This window comes from Nannobrachium achirus, assembly GCF_963921795.1.
Source record: "Nannobrachium achirus genome assembly, chromosome: 24".
Classification (NCBI taxonomy): domain Eukaryota; kingdom Metazoa; phylum Chordata; class Actinopteri; order Myctophiformes; family Myctophidae; genus Nannobrachium; species Nannobrachium achirus.
In genome coordinates, this window is record NC_137831.1 from 38,910,122 (window position 1) to 38,930,038 (window position 19,917).

The following is a 19,917-nucleotide window of genomic DNA, read 5'->3' on the forward strand; positions in this document are numbered from 1 at the left end:
CGCCCTCTTCCAAACACCTCCCCCTCGTCCCCCTCGCCCCCCTCCCCTCCGCTCGCTGTAGAGCCCCTCCCTCCACACGTCGTAATACTCATCCATCCCTTTCACCCTCTGCACGCCGTAGTGCTCCTCCCTCTGCACGCCGTAGTGCTTCTCCCTCTGCACGCCGTAGTGCTTCTCCCTCTGCGCGCTGTAGTGCCCCTCCCTCTGCAGGCTGTAGTGCCCCTCCCTCTGCACGCTGTAGTGCCCCTCCCTCTGCACGCTGTAGTGCCCCTCCCTCCGTTAGCCGTAGCGCTCCTCCCTCCGCATGCCGTAGTGCTCCTCCCTCCGCACGCCGTAGTGCTCCTCCCTCCGCTAGCCGTAGCGCTCCTCCCTCCGCATGCCGTAGTGCTCCTCCCTCCGCTAGCCGTAGCGCTCCTCCCTCCGCATGCCGTAGTGCCCCTCCCTCTGCAGGCTGTAGTGCCCCTCCCTCTGCTCGCTGTAGTGCCCCTCCCTCCGCTAGCCGTAGCGCTCCTCCCTCCGCATGCCGTAGTGCCCCTCCCTCTGCAGGCTGTAGTGCCCCTCCCTCTGCAGGCTGTAGTGCCCCTCCCTCTGCAGGCTGTAGTGCCCCTCCCTCTGCTCGCTGTAGTGCCCCTCCCTCTGCTCGCTGTAGTGCCCCTCCCTCCGCTAGCCGTAGCGCTCCTCCCTCCGCATGCCGTAGTGCCCCTCGCTCTGCAGGCTGTAGTGCCCCTCCCTCTGCAGGCTGTAGTGCCCCTCCCTCTGCAGGCTGTAGTGCCCCTCCCTCTGCTCGCTGTAGTGCCCCTCCCTCCGCTAGCCGTAGCGCTCCTCCCTCCGCATGCCGTAGTGCCCCTCCCTCCGCACGCCGTAGTGCTCCTCCCTCCGCTAGCCGTAGCGCTCCTCCCTCCGCATGCCGTAGTGCCCCTCCCTCCGCTAGCCGTAGTGCCCCTCCCTCCGCAGGCCGTAGTGCCCCTCCCTCCACACTCCGTAATGCGCCTCCCTCGCCTTCCCTAGCTAAACACCCCGCAAACCCTCAGCAACCAGCTCGCCGCCACCCTCCTGTCTCATCTCTCATCAGGTCGCCACGTAGGCGAATGTCTCCCAGCTCCTCATCCTCGTCCCCTTCGCCTCGGCGCCAAGCACGGCGCAGGGTCCATGACGCCCCTCTCCCGACTGCTCAGGCAGTTTCGTCCCAGCGACGCACACGTCGCCGGGACCACAACATTTCCCCCTCCCCCTCACCCTGCTTGTGCAGTATCTCCCCGGCGCCAAGCGCAGCACAGGGACCACCATGTCCCTCCTCCTTCCCCACCACCTGCTCCAGCAGGTCCCCTCCAGCCACCGGCACACTGCCGCCCGCCCCCTCAGTCTCCATCACCCTCCAAGTCGCCTCGTCGGCGCTCGCCCCTTCCTCGTCCTCGACCACCTGCTCTAGCAGGTCCCCCCCATCGACCGCTACGTCGCCGCCCGCCCCCCCAGTCTCCATCACCCTCCAAGTCGCCTCGTCGGCGCTCGCCCCCCAACCCCCCATCCCCTACCCCTGCCCGCCGCCAAGCTCGGCACAGGGACCATCGCACTCCTCCCCCGCCCCCACCACCTGCTCACGCAGTTCCGTCCCAGCATCCGGCACGTCTCCGATCGCATCCCGCCCAGAATCCAACCCTGGTTCCTCCGCCTCTGCCTAGGGCTGCCCACGCAGCTCAAATTCCACTTCCCTCTTCCAGCGTAATCATCCCACCTACCAAGCCCAATGCCTCGATTTTATCTTCTCTCATCGCCCAAATGCCACACGTGTCCTCTTCCTCCTCTCCCGCATCCCAAAACCACCTGCCCACATAACCCTACATCATGCCGGATACTCATTACAACCAACCTCTCCGACCTTACGTTCTTTTCCTCCGATTCCCTCACCTTCACCCTCAAATCACAGTAAGACAGATCAAATAGGGCGTACATCTGCCATCCACCTCTGAGGGGAGGACACCGCAGCCCCTACGAACCCATCCTGAGATACGTCTCCACAAGACGCCACAAGACCCTTTATTCATCACTGAGACGGCTGCCATAGCCACCCGCTTCTGGTTCCACCATCACCTCCGTCAAATCCTAACCCTATCCGGCCTCCCACCTCAGCTCTACTCCGGCCATTCGTTTCGCATAGGCAAACACTTCGGAAAATAAAGGTATGGGGCTTTTAAGCCGTGACATCATTTTGTAGGCAGAGGAGAATCTGCCCCCAGAGCATTTTCTGTCCCTCGCTATTTCAAAAAACGACTAAAAATAACGACTAAAGTATAATTCTAACACTTTCCTTTCAACAACAAAGAGAAGAAAAATGTGTAAATAGTAAAAATAGTAAAAAGATTCACGGAAACTGGGGGCAGAAATTCTCCTCTGCCTACAAAATGATGTCATACTTAACAGCCCCATACATATACAATATACAATAATAACAAGCACTGCATGAGGACTTGTTTCCATTGTGCACCTGTGTATTCAATTCATTTAGACCAGGGGACATCAATATGCACGTATACGGACAAATGTGTCCATGGCAAAGACTTGGCCTTGTCCGCGGCCATTTTTTTGTACACCATTATTAAAGGAGCTATAGTCAACTTTTTCATTGTAGGGCCGACACTTTGTTTACATCCTAGTCTATAGACTAGAATGTAAACAAAGTGTCGGCCTGACAATGGCCAAAATGATTATTTTATCATTATTTTACGCTTTTTGTGGTAATTTTTTAATAGAAACACATATATGAAGCTTATTTTTTTATAAAATATTTTCGAAACATTATTTTTATTTTAGCATCTGTTTTCAAGAAAAGTTGACTATAGCTCCTTTAAGGTTCTTCTTTTGATCATAATACTCAATTACTGGATGTCAAGTCTCCAGGTTTTCTTCGGAATATGTATGACACTGATTTACTACAACACTATGGCACATTACGAGTCCACTATTAGTGGTTCTCAAACTTTTTATTTGAGAGTGTACAAATGGACCCCTAGGGTCCATTTGGTTTCATTTGTACACTGAGAGTTACAGACCTGTTATGGTCTTTCATGGGCCAACTATTTGTGTTTCTGGCAACATTAGTGTCTGCTTATAATGACATTTTGACAAAAAATATACACCACAAGCCAACATGACGATGACCCCTGATCAAGACATAGTAATCATAGTTTCATATGTTATCTACCTTATGTAGCCATGGCGACGATGAAGAGTACGTGTTTGTGGGGCTCTCACTTGACTTCTTGATCACTTCCTCTGAAACACACACATACAGGAACAGACATGGTGGTCGCACGCGTACACACACACGCGCACACATGCACACACACACACAGGAAACGTCCTGGTTAAGACTGCGCGGTGCGTCTATTGTCGTCTGCCAGTAGCAGAAGATGAAGCTGATGGAGAGGATGAAGGTGTGTGCGTCGACTAAACGACTCCTTCTGCTGTGTTGCTGTTTCATCATCTCCACAGGTAACTGACACTCACTGACCACCTGTTGATGTACTGTCTGTTGGTCTGTTGTTAAGGTCTGTTCATTAGTTCATTACAGAATTCAGTCTTTATTTGGATGATCAGTCGCTGGATTTATTTTATGTCCATTTCTGAGTCTGGTGTGGCTGTTAACTTTGTATGAAACATGGATCTAAACATTGAACTGAGCAAATGGCATAAGGCAGTGTTTCTCAAATGTCATGGTCTTCCCTTGACTCTGACAGTGTCTCTACACTGTCAGAGTTACAGTCTTGTATCGGTCAATTCAGGGTTAATTTGGTTCCATTTGTACACTGTCAGAGTTACAGAGTTGTTTGGATCAATTTAGACCCCCAACGGCAACGGTTGGGGGTTAAGTGCAATATTTCGGGGGAAGCAAGTGAACCAGCAAAAAGTGCAGTCAAGGGCCCTTCATGGCTGGGTCAGTGGACCCACGGCCAGTGATATGCAGGCGTGTTGTATTTTATTCAATTCAATTCGATTCAAACTTTATTCCAGACGCACAGGGGGTCCATAGAGTATACACTAATCATTGGTGTCACACAATTAAACTAAAATATAAAAACTAGGGCTGGGATGCGATTAAAACTTTTAATCTAATTAATTACAGGCTCTGTGATTAATTAATCGCAATTAATCGCATTTTAATCGCACATCGATATTTGACCTGAGAAGCTTTTTTTTTCAAGTAAAACACATTTTGTTGTATGAGTGAATCAACAAGTGAGTTTTTTAAATCTAAATTTCGCATCCACTGGGCCAAGCAAAGCACTCTGATCGTTGCGTTTGTTGTCTCTTCTTGGTTGGTGCAAAAACTAAGTGCGATTAAAATGTGTTAATTTTTTTAATCGCGTTAATTTTCTGTAATTAATTCATCGCAATTAATCAGTTAAAGTCCCAGCCTTAATAAAAACCAAAAATGATAAAAAGTGTGCACTTGACAGGACCTGAACTGAACACAGACAGACTACTGAACCTGCAAAGCAGCATATTATTAGCCTGGGCATACATTTTGTGGAGATTGAAAATGTGGCTAAGGTACAATGTACTCCTGGCATACAAAAATATGCCTGACACATAAGTGAAAGGCTGGGAAAGCCACTTTCTAGTCCTTTTGGCTTCTCACTATCATGACACTACTCTCTTTTGCATTGTAAATGATGTCATGATTATTGCCATAAGTTGAGCACACTTTCAGTAGCTGCTTGAATTCACTGCATGGGCTCAGAACGACAGGTCATCAGCGTTCATTTGTTGAATATAAGACTATTCATTCCCCATTTTTGTATTTGTTTTTAAATACATAAAAAAACAGGATTCCGTATCTTTTGAATTGCTTGTATACATGATTATTGTGCAATTGACAGATTGTTAGTGATAGATTGATAGTATTGCCATTGGTTCTCAGTTAATAAGGTATGTTTATGAATGGCAGTGGTACGGCCACTTGTACATGCATGTTTAATGATAATAATATTATTGTAATACCACCACGATACACGGTAAGGTTGGAAACTCATTGGTATATGCATAATTATCCTTGTATTATACTCTAATTGTGTAATATTACCAATTTGTTTTGACTGAGCAAGATTAATATGCTGGGATAGTACAGCATAAGCAGCTTCATTTCCTGAAAATATATTAAACTGTGTGTGTGTGTGTGTGTGTGTGTGTGTGTGTGTGTGTGTGTGTGTGTGTGTGCGTGTGTGCGTGTGTGCGTGCGTGCGTGCGTGCGCATGTGTGTGTGCATTTACAATGGAGACTCCTTTTGCCCAAATATTCCTCACTCAATAATATATATATAATTTTCTAAAATAGTAATTTGCATAAAGTTATGCAATCCATGTCGCTCTAGAGTTGAACCACTTTAAACCTTATTTTATGCTTTAACTATTAAGAAATAGCAGATGTACAAGCTCACAGAGCTGCGAGCTCTAGGGGGTCCTTCCTTGACATGAAAAGGTTGAGCGCCACTGATTCAGGGGTCTTCAACAAGGGGTCCGCGACCCCTAGGGCAGTGGTTCTCAAACTTTTTGGGCTTCAGTACCCCCTTTTCCTGATTGCTGAATCCAAGTACCCCCTTTAATCGACAACAGCATTTTGACTCGAAAACACAGACATCAAAAGTCCAGTTTGTATGTCAATATGTTGAAAATTAAAGTAAGTAGTCTGTTTTCTATTCAGTAACAGTAAAATGTGTACTTAATTTTGTTTAAAGCTTTACGGAGCAGCACATTCACATACATGTGTCAATGTTTTAACATTGAACATAACAGTAAAATAAATGTTTCCATTTTCTCTCAAGTACCCCCTGTAGTACCTCTGCGTACCCCTAGGGGTACACGTACCCCCATTTGAGAAACACTGCCCTAGGGGGTCCGCAGGGATACTGCAGGGGGTTCCCGAAATTGTTGGGGGGGATTCTTTTTTTTTTTTTTTTTTTTTTAAGAAAGAAAAAAATAACTTGTCTTTAAATATATATATAAAAAAACATTCTGTCTCTTTTTAATAGCTTGTATACATGATTATCGTGCAATTGGCAGATAGGTTAGTGATAGATTGATAGTATTGATATGCATGTTTAAAATAAAAGCATATTAATCTATTATTTTAATATTATCTTAGTATTGAATGCACAATAACATGTTTATACCCATGAAACACAATGTTATACATACATATACAATATATGTTGTAGCCCCACCCCCACCTTATGAGGGGTCCCTGCTCCATCTCCCCATCAGTTTGGGGGTCCCTGGCCTGAAGACATTGAAAACCCCTGGTACAGGTGGGCTCTTAGAACGTTGTGGTTTCAACGACTAGGCTCTGTGAAGCTGTTGACAGGATGTCATAGACGAGATGACTAACCTCATTGTCAAAAACCTTTTGGCCGGATCAGTGCAGGAAATTGTCTTGCATGCAAAATGTTATTTTTAAAATGATAATGAAAATGATAATGAACAAGTTGTTAATTAAAGTAACTCATCTGAAAACTCCTCTCCTCTCCTCTCCTCTCAGGTCAGAAGGTGTGTGAGCTCAGTCTCCCAGAAGGATCATCCATCACACTGTCTCTGGCAAATGAAGGCCTCACCATAGTTCATCAACTGATCTGGAAACACAACGACACAGTCTTAGTCAATAGGAAGAAAGGGGTCTTTTCTAAAGGGACTGAAAAGGACATCGATCCATCTGGCTCCTTAAAACTGACCGACTTGAAGAAGACCAGTTCAGGGAAATACATAGCAGAGGTGTTCAATGCTGAGGGACACATTGTGGGAAATCTTGCAAAGACGTGGAATCTCTGTGTGACTGGTACGTTACTGTACCATGCGTGCTCGCCCACACATTTGTGTGTGCGTGCGTGTGACTGTGTGTGTCACCCTGATTTTCCTTCCACCGGCACATGAAAAGTATACAACGCCGTTGGGAAAACGCTTTAAGTACTTTTCATGTGCCGGTGGGAGGAAAATCATAGTCTCCCCGCCTGAGGTTGTGGTTCTATATGGGGCTAGAATGGCATGGCCATGGCATTGGTCCGACATCTCATTAGTCAGAATCTGGTGATGTTAACCTGGTGGAAAAATACTATGCCTAAACCTAAACCTAACCCTAACCTCAGTAAAACTATGCCTAAACCTAACCCAAACCGTAACCTCAGTAAAACTATGCCTAAACCTAACCCAAACCCTAACCTCAGTAAAACTATGTCTAAACCTAACCCTAAAACACAGGGACATGCTGGGCCCCTGATTCAGCCCGGGAAAAAGAGTTGGAGAGGCCCTCATTGCGCGCTATAGAGAGAGATCTCTCTCTATAGCGCTGCTGCTACTCAAAGATTTGCCATTTCAGATCATGACAAGTGACAAGCCAGTGGGCCAATTACAGTTATATTTCGTCGTTGTCGGGTGGAAACCTTGTATGTCCAAAACCGTTTGTTTTGTATTTATCATTAAAAAAATTATTAACACGAGGCGTTGTGTGCTTGTAGATCTGCTGTTTTCACTACTTTTGTGCAACGCTTGTATGATGAAGCAGGGCTTTGCTTTGCGAAAAAAAATTACAAATTTGAAACTTTTGGAGATACAAGGTTTCTGCCCGACAGTGACGATTTACTTTGTTGGCCGCCCAGCCCCCAAAATGGAACGAAGGCTGACATTTTGTTTGTATTTTTTTCCTAATGGCCGGCCTGGACCGGCCGGGAATGAACCGGCCGTTCGGGAGTTGTCCCGCTTTTCCCAATGGCCAGCACGTCCCTGCTAAAACAACCTAACCCTAACTAAATTAGGACTAATAATGAGATGTAGGACTAATGAGATTTCGGACTTATGGGCAGTCCCCGCTAGCCTAGAACTATACATCCCGGAATCCGAGAACAGAAGTTAACATCTGTTTTTCATTTATGCAAATTACGTTCACAAAAAATTATAATAATTGAATTTCATTGTGAACTTGTAGATAATTTTTTTGTATGGAGGTTCAAGGTGGTCTGTCTTACTAAGTATAGAGGGTTTAAGTGGTAACACTGAAGTGATATTGGTCTCTCTTCCTGTCGCAGAACAAGAATCCTTTTTCCCCAAGGAGCACTTCTGGCAAGTTGTGGGCATCTCTGCATGTGTAATAGGTGTGTTTGCTATTTGCTATCGCATATAACAATAACATACATGGGCAACTGGTGGGCCAGGGCTCACATGTGGCCAGCACCTTCACTTAAACGGACAGTCTTATCCAATACTCACCCCATGGAGACTTGAATTCATGGATATATTTTAGTTTTCGTCGCATTCCTAAGCCCATAATTTGATGACCAGCAGTGGTTCCCTATAGAGACACAAAGAGCCTGCTTTGTTCCCTATGGAGACACAAAGAGTCTCCTCAAATGAATGGCTGTCAGTGCAAGTGCCAATAACATTGGTAACAGCAATGTTCAATATCTTCACAATACTTTCATGCATGCATGTAAAGTGTAATTTAGAGCAAGTGCCAAGAGATTATAGTTTGTTGACTCGCTGCTTCCTCCTTCCAGCTCTGCTTCAAACCATCATCTTCATCATCATCACCTGCCGCTGCCTCTGTAGAGCCAGACACCAGAGGAAGGGGAAGATGGAGGGTAAATACTCACACTGTTTTACTTAAGTAAAAGTACCAATACTGCAATGCAGAAATACTCTGTTAGGGTGCCCACACACCAAAATACCTAGAGTGGAATCCGCCAATGCATTTCAATGAGAATGGAGCGTTTTTTGCAGAAATCCTCTACTGGCAAAAAAACGCTCCATTCTCATTGAAATGCATTGGCGGATTCCACTCTAGGTATTTTGGTGTGAGGGCACCCTTACAAGTGAAAGTCAGAAATGTCAAGTGTACTTGAGTAAAAGTACAAAAGTATTGGCATCAAAATGTACTTGAAGTACCAAAAGTAGAAAGTACACAGAATGCAGAATTTCCCATTTCACAACCTTTCAAATGAAAATAGCAGATCTACAAGCTCACAATGCGACGAATTGTGAGCTTGTAGATCGGCTATTTTCAAATGGACAAAATGTAAATAGGCCTATAGGGCTGAAGTGGTTAATGTACGTTTTGTAATAATAATCAAAATCTATAAAGTAACTCAAGTAAAGTTGTCAAATTGTAGTGGAGTTTAAGTACAATATTTGCAACACCAGGAGCGGCCAGCAGCCCAGAAGGTGACGAAGAACTAGGAATGGATGAAGAGGGAGCCAGGAGAAAGCTGAGGGATGGAGGCGACATTCGATCAAGTTTGGAGGACTCCCCCCATGATGATGATGATGATGATGATGGACCCCCACCCTCAAACGCCTCCGCTGGCTCCCGGTCAAGTTCCGCATCACGTGCAAACTGCTCCTCCTCACCTATAAAGCCCCCCATGCCACCTATAAAGCCCCCTATGCCAGGAGCGGCCAGCAGCCCAGAGGGTGACGAAGAACTAGGAATGGATGAAGAGGGAGCTGGGAGAAAGCTGAGGGATGGAGGCGACATTCGATCAAGTTTGGAGGACTCCCCCCATGATGATGATGATGATGATGATGGACCCCCACCCTCAAACGCCTCCGCTGGCTCCCGGTCAAGTTCCGCATCACGTGCAAACTGCTCCTCCTCACCTATAAAGCCCCCCATGCCACCTATAAAGCCCCCTATGCCAGGAGCGGCCAGCAGCCCAGAGGGTGACGAAGAACTAGGAATGGATGAAGAGGGAGCTGGGAGAAAGCTGAGGGATGGAGGCGACATTCGATCAAGTTTGGAGGACTCCCCCCATGATGTTGATGATGATGATGATGGACCCCCACCCTCAAACGCCTCCGCTGGCTCCCGGTCAAGTTCCGCATCACGTGCAAACTGCTCCTCCTCACCTATAAAGCCCCCCATGCCACCTATAAAGCCCCCCATGCCACCTATAAAGCCCCCCATGCCAGGAGTGGCCAGCAGCCCAGAGGGTGAAGAAGAAATAGGGATGGATGGAGAGGAGGGAGCCAGGAGAAAGCTGAGGGATGGAGCCGACGTTCAATCAAGTAAGGAGGACTCCTCCCATGATGATGATGATGGACCCTAGGGATGAGACGATGTGAAAATGTCACATTACGATTATTGTGACAAAAGATATCGCGATTTTACGATATTATCGCGATAATCAAAATCCATTGTCCTGGGGTGGAACATTTGCCAAAAAATAGCAGATCTACAAGCTTGTCGCAACTCGCAATGCGACGCGTTGTGTACGTAGATCGCCTATTTTTTGGGCAAAAACATTTGATAGAGAGTGAAAAAAGAGACTATCACTACCTTTTACCAATAGAGGGTTTAAGTGGTAGCGGATATGCAGCTCGGCAAATAAAAGGTCGATCCCATTGCATGACGGAGGACGATATCACGATAAATTAAATCTCCACGATATGATTATCGTGAGTGTTTTTTATCGCGATATACGATGATATCACGCATCGTCCCATCCCTAATGGACCCCCACCCTCAAACGCCTCCCGGTTAAGTTCTGCATCACGTACAAACTGCTCCTCCTCACCTATAATGCCCTCCATGCCCTAGCTCCACAGTACCTGTCGGACCTCCTCGAGGACTACTCCCCGGAGCGGAATCTGAGATCGACTGACCTTGGGCTCCTCACCGTCTAACCTCGCGTCACCAGGCTTTCTCGGGTGTTCGTTTATAACGGGCCATTGATCTGTTCAAGGCAGAAAACCACAAGCAGAATAAGGGCCGTCGCTTTGTTTTGTTTCCCCTTGTTTGTTTCCCCAATCCCTATTAAAATGCTCGAGTAGCCTATAGTGTAGTCTTGCCAGTCGCTAAGAGTTGGACTAAAAGATGCATGAATTTTCCAAAAGCAAAACTATGCTGCATCAAGAGGTTTATTAGGTAGGACCTAATAGTATGTCCTTGAGTGCAGGGGAATATTTTGGGTTAAAACTGTTTCCGTTTTGATAGTTCCAGCCAAAGTGTAGTCCGTCTGACTACAACATGACGTAAAGTGGTTTCTGCTCCCGACCGGATCAAACCCCTAATAGTGAACGGACCCTAGGCTACTCACCGTCCCTCTCAGCAAAATGCCGACCCTTGGGGATAGAGCCTTCAGTGTGGCGGCCCCAACCCTCTGGAACTCCCTCCTCATAGCGATTCGCCAGTTGCCAACACTTATTTATTCAGGCTTTTGGACAATAATGTGTTTTGTTTCTGTTTTGTTAAGCACCTTGTTTTTTTTTATTAATTTAGAAAAAGCACACTCATAACACACATTTAAATAATGCTTTTTTAACATAGGGAAATGTTCGAGGATGTGGAGAGGATGTTGAAGTCACATCATTTGCCAGTTTGCCACCCCCTAATGATTTTGCTGAGTTGCCTTATTTATCCCAAACCTGAATTAGGCCATAGATTAGGATGTTTTCTGTGTCTGCACTCAGTAAACACAGTTCAGGCACTTAGATAGGGTATATCTTTCTTATTCTTAGATCTTACTTTGTGACTGCTAGCTCCTCTCAGATAGGTGTGCTTTCACACCACAAAAACAGCCTGTTTGCTTATATAAATCATTTCCTCTATATGATGGTGCATCTTAAACTTGGGAGGGTGTGATGTGTTTGATGTTTTGAGGGAATGTCTCATTATCAACCACTTTTTCCCCACAGCCCCTTTTGCTTTTTGTTGTATTATTTACTCATGTACGCAATGTCATGATTCTAAAGAATTATGGACCCCTGTCTTGCCAAGGTTACTTTTTCATGATGTATTTAATTCGTACTAATATTTAATGTTGTATGTTTTGTGTACACTATGTTGATGGAGAAAAAAGTATTTCCTGAATTTAGATAAATCAAACAACAAAAAGCATACTATTATAAGCAGCTTGAGAGTTGGTAGTGAATCTAGGAAATTCTATCAGCAGATCTATAAAACACGTGAGGCAAATCCTGAAACGGTAGACTGTTTTCTGAGAAATATAAGAATGGACCATACTTTATCTGAGGAAGCAAAACATCTACTAGATGAACCACTGGTGCAAAGAATCTGAAGACTGGTAAAACACCAGGTACTGATGGAATTACATCAAAATTCTATCAGTGCTACTGGGATATTGTAGGAAAGTTTGTTATTATTACACTAGAAACAATATCATATTTGGCAAAGTTGCAGGCCCGGAACTGAATTTAAAGGGATATTTCACTTTCGAAAACACTTTTTGTCATTTTATCATCTAATCAGGCTTTTGGGAACACCCAGGACAGTTTTTGAATTTCTTTCAGTATTTAGATTTTTTTTAAATTGATTTCTATACATTTTTGGGGGAAATGAAAATTATTAAATACAGTAAAAGATTATAAAAAAATAAATGAAAAAAGTTATAAATAAAAACATGGCCTGCTCACATATTCGGAGTGTGTTAGGAGTCACCAGAAAAAAGGACAGTTGTTTTCATTGAATCTATCAAGGTTAAAATGGAGTTTGAAGTTATAATGGTTATAGGAAGGTCCTGGAAGGGGGCAAAATGGGGGAAATGAATATCAAATATCTACCGGTATATACTGAATGAAGAAATTCACAGAGCAGTGGACAAAAGAGAGAACATATTACATATAGGCCTACTTTCAAAGTGTCTACTGTGCATTATGAAAGTCACAAGCCCATGGCTTTCTTATTGTAAATATGAAGTTAAGACAAAGTATTGTGTTTAATCCAGGTCTGTTGTTTTGCTTGTTAAATGGCTTTAATAGAATTGTTTTCCTCCTACAACTGGGAGGCTTTCAAAATAAGAGTATATTCTGTTTTACACAATTGGAAACGTATAATGTCATTAGACAACAACGGGTTTATTTTGAAATCTGCCAAGTAGAAGTAGATGAAATGGGGTCTCCGATGCTACATGGAACGCGTCTCCGACTGACTATTGATGGATTGATTGAAGTATTCATTAGAAGTTTTCATAGGGAAAGGTACAGTTTCATGACAGTACAGTTCACTGGTACAAGGTCAACTAAAAGGAAACTCAGGTAAGCCTTGTGGCTTATTTCTATTGAGATCCTGTTCTTTAACTCATATAACATTGAATGTCAGACAGATAGAACACAGTACTATGCAGTAGATATCATCAGAAGAAAAACACAGTTACAAACAAAAAATATAATCAATAGAAATAGATGTTCAGGTGGCAGCGCCAGGGCCCCATTGGCTCCAGGGCCCCAGCTGTGCACGACATGTGTACAATGTGCACAAGCCATAATCCATCCCTCTCCCTGCAGGCATTCAGACTCCTTTCAACCAGCAGGGGGCAGTCATAGATCAAGAACATTATTGTTGACGTGAATAAACAGTAGTGTGCCAAGGCTCATGTTCCTGTTAAAAAGCTAGTCTGTGGTCTACATACTGAGTAGGATATGTGCCAGACAAAGCTAAAGTAGTGGAAACTAAATATTGAGTTAAAAAAGAGGGGGGAAAAAGATAACAAAATCCAAACCTATACAGTGGCTTAAATGAGCAGTTCACACAACCCCAAAATTACGTTTTGTCTATTGATTCAATGGAATCAATGGGGTTACATTTACTATGATATTTTTTGGGGTCTTAGGAATGTGACAAATACTTTAACCATTGTATACAGTACATTGACTATTTGATAATAGAAGATCTAGTCTTCTCAAGAAAAAATAAAAACGTTTGTAAAAAAAACAAGAAAGAAAAGATGGGGGTCCGTGGAGTAATAGGCCTACATAGTGATTTGAGCGTCCTTGTCTGACATGAAAACATTTGAGAAATCTTTGCGAAACCCTGAGGTCCACAAGCCCTGCTCAATCTGCACTGTGAAAGTAACCATATCTCTGTTAGGAATACAACTTTAATCTTGTTGTAAATCTAAAAATATGTTTATCTCTGAATCTATAGGCCTATATGATAATATAATGTTATTTGCTTCTTTTTTATCATAGCGCCACCATGAGGCCGATTCTTGCAAAACACATTTTTGGACACTGCTCCTACAGATTTTGCCCTAAAATCACGCAAAGCGGTACACAGTATCTCTAAAGTCATGTCATCAACATGGATCTGTCCCATTTACCATATTCCTTCCTGCATTGGCTACCATTGCCTTCTAAAGTTTGTGTATGTGAGCTGACGGTCGCTTATCTCCCGATTAGGGAGTCTTACTGGTGTTATTTGCTTCTTCTTCATCATGTTCAACTTATTGTCTGCTACTGAACGAACACAATCAACTGTACGCTGATTATAATTCACTTACAGCAGCACAAAATAAAATGTAATATTGTTTGTAAGTTTTAACTGCCGGGGCCCTTCATTCGATGGAAAGCAAGGTTTTCCATAACCCTGTGTGTGTGCGTGCGTAGATGATTCCCTGAGACCATGTTGATTGATAAGACAAATCCATTCCTATCAGATCAATACAGTCATATGATACCAACAACATACTGTAACAAGCTTAGTAACTCATACAGCTTTTGTGCCAGGTAAAGTAATTTCCAAACCGAAAATCTAATTCCAATTGCAGTCAAAGAAATACAGTATATCATAATTTTGCAGTGAATAAAGTTAACCCCTCATTGATTGATCGATTGATTGAATCCTTTATTTTTCTTTTGTGAAAAAGTACATAGGTTTAGTTTAGTTTAGTTATTTCATTTGATCAACCCACGGTAGCAAGCATACGTTTATACAAGTCATGCATCCACATAAGCATAATCACTGTTTGACGTAAGCAAAAGGAATAGGCTGAAGCTAAAAAGCTTATGAATGCCTATCCTACGTATTCATGGTTTAAGATACATTAATATGTTATAAATGTTCAAAGTTACCATATAAAGAGAATGTAAATACAAATAAACTGTCATTACAAGCCCAAAATACATCAGCATAATAACAAATCAAAGAGTGCCTGTCCTACATATATGGATTAGGACGCATTCATTAAAGGAGTGTACAGGTTCACCTAAGAAAAGAAAATGCAAATAAAGGAAAAAAGGTAAATAAAGGTACATATACAATATACAATAATAACATGCACCGCATGAGGACTTGTTTCCATTGTGCACCTGTGTATTCAATTCATTTAGACCAGGGGACATCAATATGCCAGTATACAGACAAATGTGTGCATGGCAAAGACTTGGCCTTGTCCACGGCAAAAAAAAAATCGGAATATGTATGGCACTGTGTAGCAACTCATAATGTAATAACGGCTCATAATGTAATAAGGGCTCATAATGTAATAAGAAAAATGTAATAAAAACTCATAATGTAATAATCAGCTCATAATGTAATAAAAAAATGAGCGCATAACGTAATAATGGATTTTTCAATAATGTAATAATGTAATAATGTGTTACATTAAGAACCTCCACATAGGAGGCTCATAATGTAATAAAACTTCATAATGTAATAATGTATTTTTTATTACATTATGAGCTGATTATTACATTATGAGCTTTTATTACATTTTAATTATTACATTATGCGCTTGTTTTTTATTACATTATGAGCTGATTATTACATTATGAGTTTTTATTACATCGTGATTGTATCGACACTGGGTGTTGATGCAACATCGATAATATCCCCATGTGGTCAGTATGACGACAGTCTGCCATTGCTAGTTCTGGGCCACTTTGCCGAAGGTCATGGGGACCATTATGTAAGCCTTGATGGACCAGTCACACACTTGATTCAAAGAGCGCACCACTTCGATCTGTCCAGACTTAGGGCCAGTGTGAAGTATCGGGTCAGGGCCAGAGTGAGGGCCTTACAGCGAGAGTGAGGGCCATATTTAGGGCCAGAGCAGGGCAGGATTTACCCTTCATGGTGCCCTGTGCTTGGACCCCCCCCCCCCCCCCCCACACACACACACACACACACACACACACACACACACACACACACACACACACACACACACACACACACCTCAAACTTGGTTTGATTTTTTTCCCCTTCTCCACCAGCATACAGTATCAGGTAGCTACAATTACGACAGTCCAGTAACTACAAGCCCTGGCTTCTCTATCCCACAAAAACATCAATCAAACAGGTAGCCACATGTATCACAGTCAAGCTCAAATTATAAATAACAATAGTGTAGAATAAGCCCAAAGATGCTGTATGAAACAACAGAGATGTCCACACATTAGCATAATGACTTGATAGTAGGGTGACCATATTTTCAGCCGCCCAAACCGGGACGCGAACCACTGTTGCCTAAAACCGGGACCCTATAGCAATGCTCACGTTATCGTGCATGTGCGTGCCCATTCTCTAACGTTCGTGCAAGCGCACATACACCGCAGGGTTGTAAACAGGCAGTGAGTGATTGACAAACAGCCTCAGCGTTGAATTCAGATGCGCAATGAATTTGTTTTCTGATTGCTTAAGTGAGCATGTTTTCGTGAAAAGAACATGATAAATGTCTATGCAACCACTGAAAACAGATACTACTATTGGCACAATTTTGTAGTGAATGTTGAAAAGCATGGACATATTAGTGTTTTAGAGATATTTGTCGGGACACCGGGACACACAGCTTGAAAACGAACAGTCCCGGCCAAACCGAGACGTCTGGTCACCCTACTTAATAGTGTGGTCTCAGTTGTTACAGTATATGAGATACATGAAGGTTTCCTGTGTAAATAAGCCGAAAAGCTTACTAGGATCTCCCTTTAGTTGACTTTGTACCAGTGAACTGTACTGTCATGAACCTTTTCCTATGCAAACTTCTAATAAAGTCTTCAATCAATCAATCAATCAATAAATCAATCAATCAATAACTCAATCAATCAGGCATAGATAGCACCTTAACTCTGCAGCCGCACTGAGGTGCCCCAACACAATAGTGCACCAGTTCTTTTAGAGTTGTGCATACTAGTATCCACCTAACGTTTCTTCTAAACCCTTAAGTGTAACCAGTCAGCAACATTAGCTTAGCTTAGCTTAGCTCATGTGAATATCCTTTGTTTACAGTTGATCCTCTGGTGCCCCCCTGTGGTTGTTGATGCCCTGTGCTTCAGCATGTCAAGCCCTATTATAAATCCGGCCCTGCATGCGCCAGAGTGAGGGACTGAGTCAGGGCCAGAGTGAGGTACCGAGTCAGGGCCAGAGTGAGGGCTAGACTTAGGGCCAGAGTAAGGGACATATAGTGCGCTCTCCTCTGCTTCCTGGACTCTTTGAATCAAGTGTGTGACTGGTCCATCAAGGCTTACATAATGGTCCCCATGACCTTCGGCAAAGTGGCCCAGAACTAGCAATGGCAGACTGTCGTCATACTGACCACACAGGGATATTATCGATGTTGCATCAACACCAGTGTCGATACAATCACGAACTGTATGTTGAACATTGTGTATGCTCTTTGTACAGCTAAATGATCCCCAATTCTCCATATGTATTCATTTGCTGCATGTTTAGCAGATAGTTGCTCCATTCTTCATCAACAAAGTTGACAGGGTGTGTAGCAACTCATAATGTAATAAGGGCTCATAATGTAATAAAAACAAGCGCATAATGTAATAATTAAAATGTAATAAAAGCTCATAATGTAATAATCAGCTCATAATGTAATAAAAAATACATTATTACATTATGAAGTTTTATTACATTATGAGCCTCCTATGTGGAGGTTCTTAATGTAACACATTATTACATTATTACATTATTGAAAAATCCATTACTACGTTATGCGCTCGTTTTTTTATTACATTATGAGCTGATTATTACATTATGAGTTTTTATTAAATTTTTCTTATTACATTATGAGTCCTTATTATGAGTTGCTACACACTGATTTACTACGACACTATGGTAGTGGCACATTACGAGTCCACTATTAGTGGTTCTCAAACATTTTATTTGAGAGTGTACAAATGGACCCCATTTGGTAGGGTCCATTTGGTTTCATTTGTACACTCTCAGAGTTACAGACCTTTACAGGTCTTTCATGGGCCATCTATTTATGTGTTTCTGGCAACATTAGTGTCTGCTTATAATGACATTTTGACAAAAAATATCCAACACAAGCCAACATGGCGATGACCCCTGATCAAGACATATTCATCATAGTATAATGTTTTATCTGATGGTTATGTATCCATGGCGACGATGCAGAGATTCTAAGTGTTTGGGGGGCTTTGACTTCGTGTGTGGCATGTGTTTCAGAGGAAGTGATCAAGAAGTCTACTTGATCACTTCCTCTGAAACACATGCCACACACACAGGAAACGCCCTGGCCCTGAAGAATGCACGGTGCGTCTATTGTCGTCTGTCAGTAGCAGAAGATGAAGCTGATGGAGAGGATGAAGGTGTGCGCGGCAACTAAACGACTCCTTCTGCTGTGTTGCTGTTTCATCATCTCCACAGGTAACTGACACTCACTGACCACCTGTTGATGTACTGTCTGTTGGGCTGTTCATTACAGTATTCATTCTTTATTTGGATGATCAGCTTTCCACAAGTCCGCTCATCTGTAACTTTATATTGCTCACGTCTCAGTGTCATCTCAATCACGTCTTCTATTTCACACAAACACTCAGAATGCAACGGTTGTGGCTAAATGCGATATTTCGGGGGAAGCAGGTGAACCGGTCGAGGGCACTGCATGGCTGGGCCAGTGGACCCACGGCCAGTGATATGCAGGCGTGTCATATTTTATTCAATTTAATTCGATTCAAACTTTATTCCAGACACACAGGGGGTCCATAGAGTACATACACTAATCATTGGCGTCACACAATTCAACTATAAAAACCTAAAATGCTTTAAAAATTGCGCACTTGACAGGAACTGAACACAGACAGACTACTGAACCTGCAAAGCAGAATATTATTAGCTTGGGCATACATTTTGCGGAGATTGAAAATGTGGCTAAGGTACAATGTACTCCTGGCATACAGAACATAAGTGAAAGGCGGCCACTTTCTAGTCCTTTTGGCTTCTCACCATCATGACACTAGTCTCTTTTGCATTGTAAATGATGTCATGATTATTGCCATAAGTTTAGCACAACAGAAATGTTTATTTCTTAATAAATTCCAACTTCACAAATAGCTGACATGCACCGTCATGCGACATAGTTGAACATCAGAATCCTATTAGCATCCCCATTCTGGTCCAACAGGTTCACCCAATTTATTTAAAGGTTATTTTCGATCTGTCCTAATAATGGAAACAGAGATTTCACTTGACGATTATGGCCTACAAATAATCGCGATTAACAATTGAATTGTGTGGCTTTTGAAGGCCTTGTACACAAAAGTTGCACAGGAGCAGATATATGACAAAAAAAACTAAATACAGAATAAATTACCGACACCAATAATGACCGACAATCAAAATAAATTATGTTTACTATTAATTAACTATCAATGGCCAAAATACAACATGATTAATATTACTACAGATTTGTGACAAAATAGATAGTGGATTGCTGATCTACATTTCCACTATTTCTGAAAATGTTTCAAAATGGTTGAACCTTTCTCAACATGGAAGTTATTGTGATGATTAGGCTGTGTGCGTGCGCATGCGTGTGTGCGCGCGTGTGTGTGAGCATTTACAATGTAGACTCCTTTTGCCCAATTATTCCTCACTCAACAATATATATATATTATTATCTAAAATAGTAATTTGCATAAAGTTATGCAATCCATGTTGCTCTAGAGTTTAACCACTTAAAACCTTATTTTATGCTTCAACTATTAAGAAATACAGTAGCAGATAAACAAGCTCACAGCGTGGCACCGAGCTCTAGGGGGTCCTTGACATGAAAAGGTTGAGCGCCACTGCTGATATAGTATACCGGTAGGTGGTCTCTTGTGGTTTCAACGACTAGGTTCTGTGAAACTGTTGACAGGATGTATCCGAGGTGACAATAACCTCATTGTT

The 19,917-nt window shown here is 42.9% G+C and overlaps 2 protein-coding genes across 2 annotated transcripts in view; both read left to right on the forward strand.

The window, feature by feature from the left end:
* LOC308280401 (T-cell surface antigen CD2-like) overlaps positions 1-19,917 on the forward strand; it is a 120,838-nt gene that overhangs the window by 75,806 nt on the left and 25,115 nt on the right. The gene's annotated exons all lie outside the window — the stretch shown is intronic.
* The window catches only part of LOC308309346 (uncharacterized protein), a gene marked incomplete at both ends in the record, with an annotated part of 38,247 nt that continues 21,737 nt past the window's right edge, over positions 3,408-19,917 (forward strand). The window contains 2 exons of the mRNA XM_080754896.1: positions 3,408-3,489; positions 6,532-6,825. Coding sequence (XP_080611022.1) covers positions 3,408-3,489; positions 6,532-6,825 — 376 coding nt within the window. The remainder of the gene's footprint in view (positions 3,490-6,531; positions 6,826-19,917) is intronic.